This window comes from Prionailurus bengalensis, chromosome A1 (genome assembly GCF_016509475.1).
Source record: "Prionailurus bengalensis isolate Pbe53 chromosome A1, Fcat_Pben_1.1_paternal_pri, whole genome shotgun sequence".
Classification (NCBI taxonomy): domain Eukaryota; kingdom Metazoa; phylum Chordata; class Mammalia; order Carnivora; family Felidae; genus Prionailurus; species Prionailurus bengalensis.
Genome location: NC_057343.1, coordinates 82,012,636 through 82,028,148, shown reverse-complemented (window position 1 = coordinate 82,028,148; position 15,513 = coordinate 82,012,636). Strand labels below are relative to the sequence as shown.

The 15,513-nt window shown below is 50.8% G+C and overlaps 1 protein-coding gene across 3 annotated transcripts in view; it reads left to right on the top strand.

Moving 5' to 3' along the window:
• Nucleotides 1–14,555, top strand: part of TUBGCP3 (tubulin gamma complex associated protein 3) — a 71,085-nt gene extending 56,530 nt beyond the window's left edge. For 2 of the 3 annotated variants that reach the window (XM_043583020.1, XM_043583033.1), the window contains 5 exons: nucleotides 3,572–3,660; nucleotides 3,782–3,913; nucleotides 7,905–8,045; nucleotides 10,534–10,711; nucleotides 13,490–14,555. In XM_043583020.1, coding sequence (XP_043438955.1) covers nucleotides 3,572–3,660; nucleotides 3,782–3,913; nucleotides 7,905–8,045; nucleotides 10,534–10,711; nucleotides 13,490–13,701 — 752 coding nt within the window. In that variant the 3' untranslated portion in view covers nucleotides 13,702–14,555. The remainder of the gene's footprint in view (nucleotides 1–3,571; nucleotides 3,661–3,781; nucleotides 3,914–7,904; nucleotides 8,046–10,533; nucleotides 10,712–13,489) is intronic. The other variant, XM_043583028.1, reaches the window with a different exon arrangement.
• Nucleotides 14,556–15,513: the final 958 nt, after the last annotated feature.

The window sequence follows — 15,513 nt, the reverse complement described above, 5'->3', positions numbered from 1 at the left end:
CAGCAAATGGCGTTTGCAGGAGGCCCTTTGTGGTGAGTAGAGATTCGGAACACTCTTTGAAGCCTTAGCCTTGAAAAATTAATCAGATGGGTAATTTGATAGTCACTTTTAAATATAGTAGTGTCAGTTATCAATGCAGGTTGAAGGAGGTGGTTTGCAGTTGTGAAGAAACTGTTTTAGGGTACTTTTTAAAAAAACAAACTTGGTGTAATTTTTAATGACCCTGCATGTTGTCGAAGGTGCTTCCCGCTGAAGATGCCCCCATAGCACGCCGTCCAGTCCTTCTGGAGCCTGGGGCAGGGTGTTTCATGAGACTCTGTGTTCCTCAGGCACCTGTAGAGGGCAGCAAGGAGTTAGGAGTGATCAGCCACAGGAGAGACTCCTCATTCCAGATTTTGTGCAGGAAACTGCTTTTTTTTAAATGCGTTCACTGGGAGATGCTTGTGTTTATGTATTTTTTGGACCTCGGTGCGAATGTTGCTTTGCTTTTGCGATTATTTGTAGGTCAATCATAAAAGCACAAGTATTTATGTTTTAATTATGTTTTATTTATTTTTTTAATTTACTTATTTTAATGTTAGGAGAGAGCACACACATGCACATGCGTGCACAGGTGGGGGAGGGGAGAGAAGAGAGGAAGACACAGAATCCGAAGCAGGCTGCAGGCTCTGAGCTGTTAGCACGGAGCGCAAGACCCACAGAGTGGGTCTTGAACGCATGAACCTTGAGATCATGACTTGAGCCAAAGTCGGACGCTTAACCAACTGAGCCACCCAGGTGCCCCTTAAGTATGCTTTAAATGTCTTTTCAAGGGTGTGGGACGTGCTCGGACTTGTTTGGTTCTGAAAGCCACTATGTCGTCAATGATGAAAATGAGCATCAGAGGCGAGGTTGGAGGTTGGTGATGGTGCTGTGAGGAGGGTGGCTGTGCTGGATGCCTGGTGGACACAGCAGCTGGGGTCAGGGGGACGTGCGTGAACTTGATGGAGCTCTCGGGCGCAGGGCTGGGTGACTGGGCCCTGTTTGGAGCTGGGGGGGGCACCTTTGGGGGTAATGCTTCAGTTTTAGGCATGTTAATGTGAGGTGCTTATAAGAATCTACGTGATACATCTGGTTTGAATTGGTTTGCAACCTGAGACATATCTGAACTAGAAATGAGGGTGTAGACCGTGTGAGTGGGGGTGACCCTGGGTGCCGTGGGAGCTTCTGGGAGCTTCCTGGGGGAGGGCTCCAGGGCAGAGGTGGTGGGCGGGAAGCCGCTGTGTCAGAGGAAGACAGGAAGGCACGGAGATCCTGGGGTTTCCAGGTAGCATGGATGACTAGCCAAGGCCCACAGCCAGGAATTTGAGGTTGGCGCCAGCGTGACTCGAGACACGAGAGGTTTTCGTAGATTAATCGGCGGTGGAGAAATTGTGCACCAGGTCACCCCGTGTCATGAAGTGGAGTCAGCAATGGTGGGCAGGGCACCGTGTTGTCAGCTGTGTGAGGCCCGACCGAGTTCCTCGTTTATGCGATCACATGTGACATGTAGAATGCGTTAGCAAAGTCATATAAGGCGTTAGCAAAGTCATATAAGGCGCACATAAAAGCCAACACATTATCCAAGGACTGCTGGATTGATAGTGGATGGGACCCCAGCGCACCCTCGGGGGCCCCAAGACCTAGAGATGAGAGCAGTGACACCCGCGTGTTTGTTGAGTTGAGATTTTCCCGTTGCGTGTAGCACACTGACTTGGGCAGGTGATGAGATGGGCCACACGGATTTCTGTACTCCTGTAGCCCATCTGGGGCCTGCTTACCGTCTTCATGCACGTCTGTCAGGACAGGCATGGAATCTGCAGTCCATGGGTGATGTTAAACTCTCTGTGGAAGGAATGTCAGGACACAGAGATGCCTTCTCACGAGGCTGAAAGACAAGCAGACGGCTTTCACTTGGCTCCGTGCAAAGTGGCGTGTTTGGACCCAGCGCAGTTGTGCTGGAGGGAAGACCTGGAAGTTTGGGTGTCACAGTGAGACCTGTTCGCTGTCACGTATGCTGTGTAAAGGAGCGTCTGAGTGCTGCGGGTGTTCTGAGTACACATCTGTCCAGGGGAGACTGCCTGGCCTTGCGGGGGAGGGAGCACCATCCCTGTCCTCACAGCCCTGGGGCAAAGCCCAGGATGGAGTTGTAATAGAAGCTTGCTTCCCCCGTGACACGGGTGAGTTGTACTTACAGCAGCCTTTTATTATACTCTTTTATGCTGAAAGTAATTTAGGTAAATGGGCTGGGAGTGGGAGTTGAGACATCTTAGCCCCCTCTGAGAGTTTTATTAGGAGAAGTACATTCTTCATTCGGGGCTCATGTTACCTATTCTTTTTTTTTTTTTTTTAATTTTTTTTTTTTCAACGTTTATTTATTTTTGGGACAGAGAGACAGAGCATGAACGGGGGAGGGGCAGAGAGAGAGGGAGACACAGAATCGGAAACAGGCTCCAGGCTCTGAGCCATCAGCCCAGAGCCCGACGCGGGGCTCGAACCCACGGACCTCGAGATCGTGACCTGGCTGAAGTCGGATGCTTAACCGACTGCGCCACCCAGGCGCCCCACATGTTACCTATTCTTTACGACACCGTTGACCACAGCCACGGACGGCAGGCTCCCGACGGCAAGGAAGACATCAGGGGGCTTGTCGCTCAGGCTCGTCTTCTGAGGGGGCCTGCTGTCTCCGCCAGCCAGCACAGTCCCCACGTGTCCCATACCCCTTAACCTGGAGAAAGGATTGTTTTCTAAAGTGTGCATCACCACTGTTTCTCTACAAGTCCCTATTTCGCTTCCTCGTTACTGTCTTACAAAGGGACAAGAATGGTTTCTCGAATAACTGTGTGCAGTGATGATTATTTTAACCACGCAATTAAAGGCATTTGGGGTGGAAACAAAAATAAATGTGCTTAAAGCATTCCTTTGATGGTCTCATCTCTGACTGAACCCTCTATTGTGGTGGCTCTGGTACTCTGGTGGAGTCTTTGAATGAAAAATTGGAAGTGTGAGCAGAGAATGGCTGTTCTGTGGTGACCTTCAAGCCTTTTGATGGCTTTATAATCTTGCAAAGAACAGAAGCAGAGTCTGGGCTCAGGCCCATCTCCTCCCAGTTCACCTGTCTCTCAGGTGATGAGGTCCTATTTCGGCCTTTCAGGAAATGTCACTTTTGTCTCCAGATTGCTGGGAGTCCCGAGGTCTCACACAACAGCAGCACACGTGTTGTAAAGAAGCCACGGCATTGAGCGTGAATTCATACTTGTGAAGCAACTTGTCTACTGAATTTTCAGATGCAAATATTTTGTTTTGTGCTGTTCCTTGTCAGGTCCTTATGTCACGTAAAGTAACGTGATGCTGTTGATTAGGTAGCTAAACCCTTGTGTAGCTTGAATGGCACAGAGGTTGACCATGGAAAGACTGCTCCCTGTTTTAAGGGGCTAAGAGTTAAAGCCAGCGATTGTTTGTTTTTGAAAGTGATTGCAGATGAACGGGTGGGAGCAGGTGTGCCGTTTGAGCGTGTTGTGTGTGTGACACCAGCTCTGCGGCTCTCTTGCAGAGTTCTCCGGGGTGCTGCACCACTGCCACATCCTGGCGTCCGAGATGGTCCATTTCATCCACCAGATGCAGTACTACATCACATTCGAGGTACTTCCTGAGCACCCTTTGGTTTAAATAAGTCACGATGTCTTATGTGGTGAGTTTCGTCAAAGACCCTACACCAGGAAGACACGACCTCCGTCCTGAGTCTCACGTTGTTGTTTCCTAGGTGCTTGAGTGTTCTTGGGATGAGCTTTGGAACAAGGTGCAGCAAGCCCAGGACCTGGACCACATCATCGCCGCACACGAGGTGTTCCTGGACACCATCATCTCCCGCTGTCTGCTGGACGCTGACTCCAGAGTAAGATGGACATGCCTTTTACACGGAGACCAGTAGTGTGGCCTGCGTGTTGGGCTCCTGTCCCAGGGAGATCTTAGAGATTGCCTGATGCCCACATTGTGGTAACTAATCACTTGGAGTTCAAGGTTGACTGTTTCTGGGCAGAGTTAGAATAACAACACGCTCTGAAATGTGTATGAAACTGGTAAAGTGTGTGTTCACACCCACCCGTGGGCTCTCACCCACCCGTGGGCTCTTGGGCTCGGAAGACACAGGTGAACCACGAGCGGTAGGAACTGCCCACGTTCAGGAGAGGATGTGAGGATGTACGGAGCACGGGGCTGTGCCTTCACGTGCTCTCTAGGGACAGTGGTGTTTCCTGTGTGTGCCTTCACGGAGCGAGCCTCTGGCTGCACAAGTCGGAAAACAGTATTTGTCTAGATGAACTCTAAGCATTGCTTGTGTTCCGCCGCCCTGGCTTGGTTGTTAGCATCGCTTCCCTGTGGGCCCCTGTTCCGAAAGTGGCTGTTCATGTGGCCGAACCTTCTGAAGTCGTGATTTTATTCGGACATCTGGGGAAATCTATCCTGATGTAAGAGTCAAAATGTCAGGCGCGTTTTTGACACTAAATGTGTGACTTTGGGGTCGTGGAGGGCTGCGTCTGGCTAAGCCGGCAGCTCCCCGAGGGGAGCACAATGCTTCTGGGGGCTCGCGCTGGGCACAGCTGCGTTCCCCGGGCAAGCAGGTGTTAGTGTGCCACACTGGGGAACACCGCCTTCGTCTGCGTACCACAGTGCTCACGTGCTCCTGGGTGGGAGTCGATTACCCACATGCTTGGGTAAGTGGGTTGAAACGATGGCACAGAAGTAACTGAAAGCACTTGGGGTGTGATGAGTGATGTAAGAACTCTGTGCCTGCAGCCTTTTGTCCTTGGTTACTGTTAGTGAGCCTCGTCTTTATCGGCTGAGCTCCCGGACACTCGTGGGGTCATCTTGTCTGCTTGGCGGCACGCGTGCTGCCTGTCTGCGGATGTGCATCTGTGTGTGCTGTGTGGGCACAGCGCTGTCGTGTCAAGCGGGTGTGACGCTCGTCTCTCTCACATAGGTCTGTGGGGGGTAAATGGTATAATTGATGGAAACCATCCATCGTGGTGGTGCCTGATGCACGACGGATAGTGACCTGTGTGTAAGTCAGGTCCAGAATGGTTCAGAGCCATTCTGTGTGTGTTACAGAGATCGAGCTTGGGCAGGTGTAATGCGTGAGCTCCTGAGGGTTACACCCACACTGACCTCAGTCTATGTGGGGAGTGAGGAGCAGTTAGTGGCCAACTGCGTGTGGTTTCAGCCACACGGGACAGTCGCGTACGCAACAGTCACACCTCTTGCCTCCAGAAGATTCCCACTGACATGAGCAGAATCCAAGCAGAAAGTGTTTTACCTGTAACACACTCTCTCGTGGTCGTGGAAAGTTCACATGTGAGTTGGTCCTATGTCTCCTTCAGTGAAGAAGTCAGTACGCTAAAGACTTAATGTCCATTTTTGAAATGGCCCCTTTGCTGATGGTTTTACTTTAAAATGTTGTTTTTAATTTTTTCTTTTTAAATTTATTTTTGAGAGAGAGAGAGAGAGACAGAGCACGAGCAGGGGAGGGGCAGAGAGAGAGGGAGACACAGAATCAGAAGCAGGCTCCAGGCTCTGAGCTGTCAGCATGGAGCCCGATGCGGGGCTCGAACCCATGAACCGTGAGATCGTGACCTGAGCCAGAGTGGGACACTTAACTGACTGAGCCACCTAGGCACTCCTAGTTTTACTTTTAATTTGATGATTTAAAATAATCACTAGAGGTCTTGTTTTTTTTTTTTTTGTTTTGTTTTTTTTTTTTAATTTTTTATTTTTGGGACAGAGAGAGACAGAGCATGAACGGGGGAGGGGCAGAGAGAGAGGGAGACACAGAATCGGAAACAAGCTCCAGGCTCCGAGCCATCAGCCCAGAGCCCGACGCGGGGCTCGAACTCACAGACAGCGAGATTGTGACCTGGCTGAAGTCGGACGCTTAACCAACTGCGCCACCCAGGCGCCCCGGTCTTGTTTTTTAAGGAACCCAATCTAGAATAGGTTCAAGCAATCTGTTATGAAAATTCAGTGTATTTTTGGTGTCTCCCTTAGTCAGAAGTAAGGCTTTCTGATACTGCATCATCCTGCGGGTGTGCACACACATGATCCTCGCCTCTGCATTGCCAAGGAAGGGCCTGAACCCCACCCGACTCTGCTGCCGACTGATGGTGGCCCAGAACACACGGTCACGGCCGTGCCGTGCGGGCATACTGCTGACAGAGTCCTCCTCGCACCCTGAGTGAAGAAAGAGCATTCTGTCACCTTGTACAGTAGTTAACCGCTCCTAAGTAGCGAATACATCTTTCTTAAAAACAAAAGATTAGCCCACGTCCATCTTTTGTTTTGCTTTCTTGTTATTAAGCAAGAGAACAAGTAGCCTTATGGTAAGCCTGGTGTCTGCCCCGGGTCCTGGCGTCCTCACCCTGGGGGCAGCTACAAGGTAGTGAGGTTCATGCCCAGCAGTTAGTAGCCCCATGCGGGGGCGTGTCTGAGTGGGTGCAGTGAGTCCCGTAGACAGTGCCGTGACGGTGGCCTTGCACATGTCCTCACCAACCCGAGCTCCTTCTCCAGCAGCGGTAGGCCGGGCCTGTCAGCCTCACTGCTTCCGCCTGCCCGTGAGCTTGGAGTCCCTCTGCTTTCTGGGCTTCTCCTGTGCTTCTCTGTAAAGTCACATCATCTTGTCCCATAACATTCTGCACATCTCTTGTAGGCCTTTAGTACGTGTGTGCGGTTTGGCTGGTCTGTAGGGATGCTGTCGATTTCATTTTGCTCTTTTGTCTGCTTTTTTATCCTAGTAGTTTCTAGATCCGTGTAAGTCCTGTTTTTATAGGGAAAACCATTTTGTTTCTTCCTTTCCACGGGTATGTTTGGCTCTTTTGACTTAGGATGTTAGCTGGGTCAACCAGGAGCACGCATGCCACATCCCCGACATGGAAGACACATTTTCTTCTTTCACCCCTGACTGCAATGTCGCCGGGAGATCTCCCAGGACCTTTATCAGATTACAGAGGGTCCTTGAGTCCTAGTTTGCTTAGATGCTTTGGATAAATCATGAGTGGCTGTTACGTTTTAACATGACTTTTTTCCTGTGATTTCAACATTTTCTTCCTCTCAAATTGTTAATGGGTTTTTTAAAACTCTAAGCTGGCGGAGGATCGAGTAGACGCCCCTCTTCAGTCGTGGGGCGCTGTTGTCCGTCCGTGAAAGACTTGTGTTTATTGGGTTTCACATCCCACCCCCCGCACCCCTGCCATCCCCACCGTTGGTCCAGTTGTCTTTGTGTTTGCTGTTGGGCCTTGGATGCATATGTGGCATTTTGCACGGATGTGTCTTTGGCTTCTACCTAAATGATGTTTGCTGAGCTCTGTTTCGGGGCCGCACTGGGAGGAAGCCCACCTGAAATCTCGTAGGTACCTGTGGAGGGCGCCGTGCAGCGTGGAGACGCTGGGCCCAAACACTGGCGACTTCCAGTGTGGGACCGTCTGTGTGTGCCTGCTGTGAGCTGATTTTTAAAAACTGTGCTGAATCTGTTTCTTCTTTTATTTCATTAAGAATCTCTTTTCTCATATCTCCCACGTCTGGTCTGGGTGTGTGTGGCTCCAAAGGGTGGAGAAAATGGAATTGCTTTCCTGTTCCTTTCTGCCCTCGCAGTATCTCTGCTCCTGGGGCTGCGCTGTGGCTTGTGATGTGCTCTGAGGGTGTGGGTGACATGGGACCCTGTGCCTCATGGTGCGTGCTCAGTACGCGCGAGTGGACAGGCAGAGCCCTTTGAGGGTGTGAGTTGATACCTTGTTTCTTCGTGCCTTTTTACTATTCGTCCATGTTCTTTGGAACAACTTCAGAATGAGCATGTTGGGGCTCTAGTCGTTAAAAGAAAAATCTTTGTCTCCTGTCCTCAGGCACTTTTAAATCAACTAAGAGCCGTGTTTGATCAAATCATCGAACTTCAGAACACTCAAGATGCGATATACAGAGCGGCTCTGGAAGAGTTACAGAGACGATTACAGTTTGAGGAGAAAAAGAAACAGAATGAAGTCGAGGTATGGCTGTGACACCGGGGGGTTTACCAGGTTTAAAAATGAGCTTATTGCCACCATAGTCACGAATATGACAGGTAACTTCCCTGCTGAAATGTTTGACTAACGCCGTGTGCACACCTGCGTGCGGAGTCCTGAGGCGGTGCTGACTGCTCCAGGGGACCGGTCACCATCGCTGTCATCCTGTCTTGAAAATAAATGAAGACAGCACCCGCGGGAATCCCGCGAGGGAGGTGCTGACGTCTCTGCAAACGGTGCCCAGCTCTGCGTCACCTGTCCTCTGGAGCTGGTGGCTGTGTGTGTCCACGTGGGAACTTAAGTTGTTCACTTGTGGCTGTTTTCAGTGACCTCCCTAAAGTATGTTTGTGTCCTCCGTGACCTTGGAATGTGAAGATTTATTGAGCAAGTTGGGCTGTTTAGGAGACATCTTGTATCTGATATAATCTGTATAATTTTTTACCTTTTCAAGGTGCTTCTTCTTGAGTGACAAATTTTTCAGTTGACACAGTTTGATTCGTTTTATTTTTAACTGTTTCCTTAAAATTTGTGTTAGGACCTATTTAACGTGGAAAACTCACAACCACTTAGAGCACATGCCGTCCATCAGGGTTTCTGGGAACAGGAAGAGGCCTGCTCCACTACTGTTGCCGAGATGGGGGTGTGTGTGTGTGACCCCGAAATGCCGCCTGGCCCGTGTGCAGGCACGCCCGGGTGCCAGACCGACCAAAGACTACACCCTGGCCATGCTCGCTGGGGGCGTCCTTCTGGGTGGCTTGACTTCTCCAGGGCAGGTCTCCTTGTCTATGAAAGGGGAGTGACGCTAAGTAAGACTCCGTGGTGACCTGTTGGCGTGTGTCATGCACACCAGTGACTTAGCGTTTAGGAAGCATTCAGTAAAAGCTAGTTACTGCTGTGATTTGTAAAGCTGCCCACAGCCCCGCAGAATCTACCCTTCTCGAGAATTACTAAACTATATAAAATCTGCAAAAATCAGTCCTTGGGATTTTCACATTCTTGTAGTAGCGGGGCGGCCAGTTGAACATTCTCTCTCCAGACTGTAAGCCATCAGCACCAGAGTGGAATGCATCTACATAATGAGTCAGGACTATTCGGTGTGTTTCATTCAGATGTGCTTAGGGATACTGTAGGACAGCTGAAAGCTCGAACTGTCTCAGAGAAATTATTTAAATCCAGTGGACAAAATAACTGCAGAAGCAGTCACTTGGACCTAGGGTCACTGTGGTGTTCAAGAGACTGTGCGCGAGGACGGGGGCCCAGCCTCCTGAGTGTTCCCGCAGACGGAGTTGTGTTGGAGCAGCCGTCCGTGGCTGCCCGCATGGGCTGGTGGCAGCGCCATGATGGTGTCGGCCTGGCGGCCCACAGACTCCACGCTGTGTGCCCCCTGGCCCTTGGCAAACAAGGTCTGCGAACTGCTGCGTCACAGAGATCGCAAAGGGCCCCTAAGTGGAATATGTTGTATTTGTGGATTGGAGAACCGACTCAGTTCCATCCCGGTTCTGATCCCAGCAGTTCTGGGATTTTTGTGGGCCTTCATACTTTTTTTTCTTTCGGTAAGAAATGATAAACCAACTCTACAGTTGATGTGCAAATATATAGGGCATGGTGTACAGAGACGAGACGTTGAGTAACCTGAGCACTCAGGACTTAGCTGTGAAAACACGGCAGGGAGCAGGACGGCGTTGGAACCGCCACGGGCAGTTGTGAGCAGAGAGACATCCAGAAACGGCCCTACGCCTCCTGGGACCGTCAGTTCCTGACTGAGGACAGTGGGCGATGGGTCGTCAGTAGGTGGAGTCAGGCAGCTGTGGCTTGGCCCTGCCTCACACCCACAGGCAGCACAGTGGGCTGAGTCTGAACAGGAAGGGTGACGTGCTAAAGCTTCCAGAGGACACAGAAAGAGCAGCTGTAAGAGAAACCAGTGTTTCATCATTGTCTTACCAGGATGCATTCCCACTGATAAACTGAGTTCCTACACTACTTCCTGTGCAGGCCGGCTGCAAAGCCCTTTAGTTAGACTCACCGCCCATTGAGAACAGTCTCTTAGAACCAGAAGTAGGTCTATTTCCAGTGCAGAAAGAGCCGGCATGCTTAGGAAAAGTAGCGAGAGGTGTTCCCACCACCGTCAAGGGCTCACGGACTCCCACTTTGGGCCAGTTGGCCCCCCTTTGTGTGTGCTATCTGTGCCGAGAAAGCGCGCAGTGATGGACCGGTGCATTGCTTGGTGCGAGAGGCTGCTTGGCTTGACGAATTATCGGAAGTGTCGTGTGCTACGTACGCACTGTAAAACCGTAGTCACTAAGAGTGAGGGCGTTCTCTGTGCCCATGTATGCTGATGGAAAATGTCCGTGCTCAGCGGCAGCACAAGGACACGGGAAGCACGCCTCTCCCCGCCCTCCCCTTCTAGCCCTGTCCTCCCTGGCGGCTTCTCGCACCCATATTTTAATTTCATCTGGTCCTTCCTATTCTTTAGGGCCGGTGGGGAGTGACGGCAGCAGAGGAGGAGGAGGAGAACAGGAGGATTCAAGAGTTTCGAGAATCTATCCCGAAAATGTGCTCGCAGCTGCGGATACTGGCCCATTTCTACCAGGTGCTGGCAGGGCCCGGACCACACTGGTGTGTTCCTGCAGTAGACCGTTGCCATCAGAATGGTTAGAACACAGTCCTTTCAGTCCACCCTCCACCCAGGGTGGTGCCCAGTCTTGGCTGTGACCTTCCCAGGGACGCTGGGCTCACCCCCGATGCTGGCCTGGGATGGTTCCGGTAGTGTCGGCGGTGGGCGGGGGCTCTGGGAGGGCCGGGGTGAGGCCGGAGGGTGCTGCGGGCGTGCGGGGGGCTGTGGAGGAGCCGGGCTCGCAGGGCAGCGGGCGCTGAACTCGGCACACAGCCCCAGGAGGCTGAGAGAGACGCCAAGGCCCAGAGTCCATGGGCTCTGCCTTTTATGCCTGTGGTGGTTTTGCCTTCTGGTTCCGTCTGTTGTCAGTGCGTTTTAGTGATGGAGATACAGGTGAAAAGATTTTGTGAAGAATTTTTACATTTGGTTGCTGGTAACTAATAAGACAAATCGAGCATTGACGTTAAAACCTTTGAAAATTACATATTTGTGTGCTAATGTCTCCACGTGGTTCAGGATTTCACACGAAGGTGCCACCTGTTCATGAGCATCTAGTTTCTTCCCGTGTCCTCACACTTCTGATGGCGGTCTTCCACGTGACGTGGGCGGGGAAAGACTTTGTCCCTTTCCCAAGTGTCTTCCTCTGACGTTAATGACTGTTGCGTGTTTGTTGAAAATATGTTTCCTAACGATGATGGGGTTGTGTTCAGTGCAAAAGTATCTTTACCGGATACTGTTTTCATAATGAAATACCTACTTGACCTCTGTGTGGAGAAATAGCATGTATGCACATTTCTTAAAAATGGACATCTACGGGCACCTGGGGGGCTCAGTCTGTTGAGTGTCCGAATATTGATTTTGGCCCAGGTCACAATCTCACGGTTTATGGGTTCAAGCCCCACATCAGGCTCTGCACTGCCAGCATGGTGCCTACTTGGGATTCTCTCTCTCCCTTTCTCTCTGTCCCTCCCCTGCTCATACTCACTCTCTCTCTCTCTGAAAATGAATGAATAAACTTAAAAAAAATGGATACCTAATGGTCAGCTCCATATTATTTTTTTTAATTCAAAAATTTTTTTTTTATTTTGGAGAGAGAGCACAAGCAGGGGAGAGGGACAGAGAGAGAGAGAGCGAGAGAGCGAGAATCTCAAGCAGGCTCCACACTCAGCACAGAGCCCACCATGGGGCTCGATCCCACCACCCTGGAATCATGACCTGAGCTGAGATCAAGAGTCGGACAGTGAACTGACTGAGCCTGCAGGTGCACTGCTACTATTAAGAGAGTTGTGTATCTGCTGCAGACAAATCTTGAAAATGTCTGTTCCCATGCTTGTTTCTCAAAGAGATAGGGGTGATTACATATTTCCTGAGAGAGTTAATACATTTTTGAAAAGGAATCTTAATCTGTATAATCCCAGTTTTACTGAAATTACAGTCTTAATATTCTTTCTAAATCATGGCCATTGGGATTTCTTTTCCCTTAACAGAAAAGTCCTCTTCTGTTCTCTGAATTATGGAAACAGCAGGGCATCAACAGCCACCATCATGTTCTGCTTTTGAGCCATGACTGGAGTCCCCAGCCTGAGCACAGACCTGTCCCTCACATGTCCCCGTAGTGACCTTCACACGTCTGTTTTGTTGCCCAGCAAGGAGCCACTGTTTATATTTTTGTGATAGAATTGCTTAGAGACTGTCTCTGAAGCCCTCTGTTTCCCAGAATGACACAGGTGTCCACAGTGCCCTGCTGTGCGCCGGCTCAGGTGTGTGTCCCTTGGTGTCACATGCCCGAGTCCCCAGGAGCAAGGACAGGGACCGAGGTGCTGTTGGGGTTTGGGAGGACTGTGGCATGTGGTGTTTTAGTGAGGACTTCTCTGTACATGAGACCTCCTGCGGGTCTGCAGGCGTGGGGACAAACCTCACCTGCTTGACGGACACACACCTGCTGGCTGTGACTCAGGAACCTGACGGTGGGGTTTGTGCTCCTAAGTGACTCCACCCTGCAGAGAGGCAGCTGGGTTTTGCCGTCTGAAGGTTTGAGGACAGTCATGTCCCCTCACGTTTACAAAGCCCCTCAATAAGGAGGTGACGCTCCACACTCTGCCTGTGAATCTTCAGGAAGGAGACTCAGCCTGGGAGCTGATGGTCGTGCCTTAGAGGCTGGTCCTTCCTCGTGTTTGCCTTGTGCTTTCCTGTGAGGGCTTTATGATTCAGGCCTCTAAATAACTCAAGGGAAAGATGAAAATGTAACTCTGGGTTTTGTATTTAAAATAAAAAGTGGCTCCTGGGGGACTCAGTCGGTTAAGTGTCCGCCTTCGGCTCAGGTCATGATGTCACGGTTCTTGAGTTTGAGCCCCACGTCCGGCTCTGTGCTGATAGCTCGGAGCCTGGAGCCTGCTTCGGATTCCGTGTCTCCCTCTCCCTCTGCCCTCCCCTGCTTGTGCTCTGTCTCTCTCTCTTTCTGTCTCTGTCTCTCTCGGAAATAAATAAACATCAAAAAGAAGGGTACATTTCTAAGAGCGTAAGGTTAAACATAATAAAAAGAATAGGCTGTTTGAACATCAGAAGCTTCACTGCTTTGCATATTCTTACAGAACTTAGGGCAGAAAGGGAAACGTGTTGGTTCTTTTAAATAAAATCGATTGATAGCGCATTTGTATCTGTGCCCATGGGCATCTCCTCCCCACACCCTGCCCTCCTTTGGGACGCCTGCCGCAGTGGGGGTTTATGCAGGACCGTGGGTGTGGACAGAAACCCCAGCCCACTGAGGCCACAGGGCGGGCCCCCACTGACGTGCCTGTTCCTTTCCTGTCCCCAGGGTGTGGTGCAGCAGTTCCTGGTGCTGCTGACGACCAGCTCCGACGAGAGCCTGCGCTTCCTGAGCTTCAGGCTGGACTTCAACGAGCACTACGAGGCCCGAGAGCCGAGGCTGCGGGTGTCCCTGGGCTCCCGCGGGCGGCGTGGCTCTCACGCGTGAGCCCTCCCGTATCCCCTGGCGCCGCCTGTGCCGGGGACTGCGGGTCGAGGTGAACACGCTCGCGTGCGAACCCGCGAGGCCGCCGGCGTGCTGCCCACGAGCCCCTGAAGCTCCTGGGGGCACGGCATCTGTCACATCCAAATCTTGTCGTCACACACAGAGTGGATGTATTTGTAACGTCACCGAGTTACATAGGCCCGTTTGCACTACTCAAGTTTGTTTTTTAACGTCTTCGTATTTACGAGATACCATACTTCGTTGAGGCTTCTTAAGCTCTCCATGATATAATTTATATTTGTCACTTTTTGAGAAATCCCTGTTGCTTTTAGAGAAAATTAGAGCAAATGGATGTTCATCACTTAAGATGGTAATTTTGTTCTTGCTATTTTTTTAACCTCCTCCTTAGAGGCAATTTTTGTTATATGATCAAGTTCAATTGAAACAGAATGTCCCTGCTAAGAAAATATACAGAGCATTTTATTTTGGTCTGTAGTGTGTAAAATGTCAACTTCTGTAAGAACGTTTACACGTTTATCCTTCTTTCAAAGTTTACATTTTTATATTTAATTTACTCTTTCAGATAACTACTCTAAAATAGCGTAGGACGTCCCGGTGATCTGAACAGCCACCCTCAAGCCCAGATTTCCTCAGCCGTCGGGACGATGTAAATAGAGACTAGAGAGTGAACGAACTATTTTATTTTCAAATTCTGATGAGCATTTTAAAGAAACTGACATGAATACGGAAGGCTTCCTTTTCCCTTGCCTATTTTTTCATTGTAAATATTTATATACTGACCAGGTGTGGGGAACTGTTTTTTGTAAAAACGTCATCAAGTCACATAAATCCGCCTTTATTATGTTGCATAAGTGAAACTTAGAAAATTAAAAGCGGTCTGTCAGCTGTATCGGTTCCTCCCTGAATGGAGCAGCTGTGAGGAGAGCTGGTCCCTCGCCATGTGGCAGGGCACACGTGGGGACGAGGGTGACACCTAGGACGCAGCCCGCATGCCCTTTGGTGCGGAGGGGGGCGGCCACCTCTCAGGGCTGGCGCTGCCCTCATAGCTCGCTCTGCTGTCCCACCCAGTTCCCCAGGGCTCTTGGGGGGTCCCCGCTCTGCAGAGTGCATCTGAACGTTGTAGGAGAGCAGTGTAGTTTAGGTTAAAAGTTTGTAAAATTGGAGTTTGGAGCAGGGTTTTGTCCCGGAACTCTTCCCAGGAGCGAGGGAGTGCCGTGTCCAGAGTGGTCCTCCCGTGAGGACTTCCATGAGCCGAGACGGAGGAGAGCAAAGTAGCAGCCCGCTGTGACGTGTATGGAGGAGTGTCTGCGCCCCCCCGCCCCAAAGCGACCTTTCTTAGGCTTTTCTCGGGACGCATCTTGCTGGAAGAGGCACAGGATCGAGAGAAGGCCCGGGTGCCGGCAGACGCGGTGCAGAACTCTGGCTGGCTGCTGAGCAGAGCGATGGGAGCACAGTCCCCCAAGGGTGCTGGGCTGCAAAGCCAGCCCTGAATGCTCTGGAAGATCCTCTCCAGATAGGCACTGATGTGGGCCTTTTGTGAAAGCCAAGTGGCGTGATGAGGGCTTTTGAAAAGCAGGGGTTACCTGTATCTCCCAGAGAAATTTCCCTAAGATTGTTGACCTCGGAACCTGTTTTTATTTTATTTAAAGCATTTCTCTTCTAATCTTCCGTAGGAGCCACTCTGGAAAATGCTAATCCAGATTTGGTGCCTAAAACTCCGTTTGAGCTTAGGAAGAAGTGATGAGTGGGTTATGGAGGTGCTTTCTGAGGGGCCTTCCCTGGGGGGGGGGGGGGAGGGTCCCTGATCAGAACCGTGGAGGTGGCAACCACAGGGGAGCTGGCGGTCC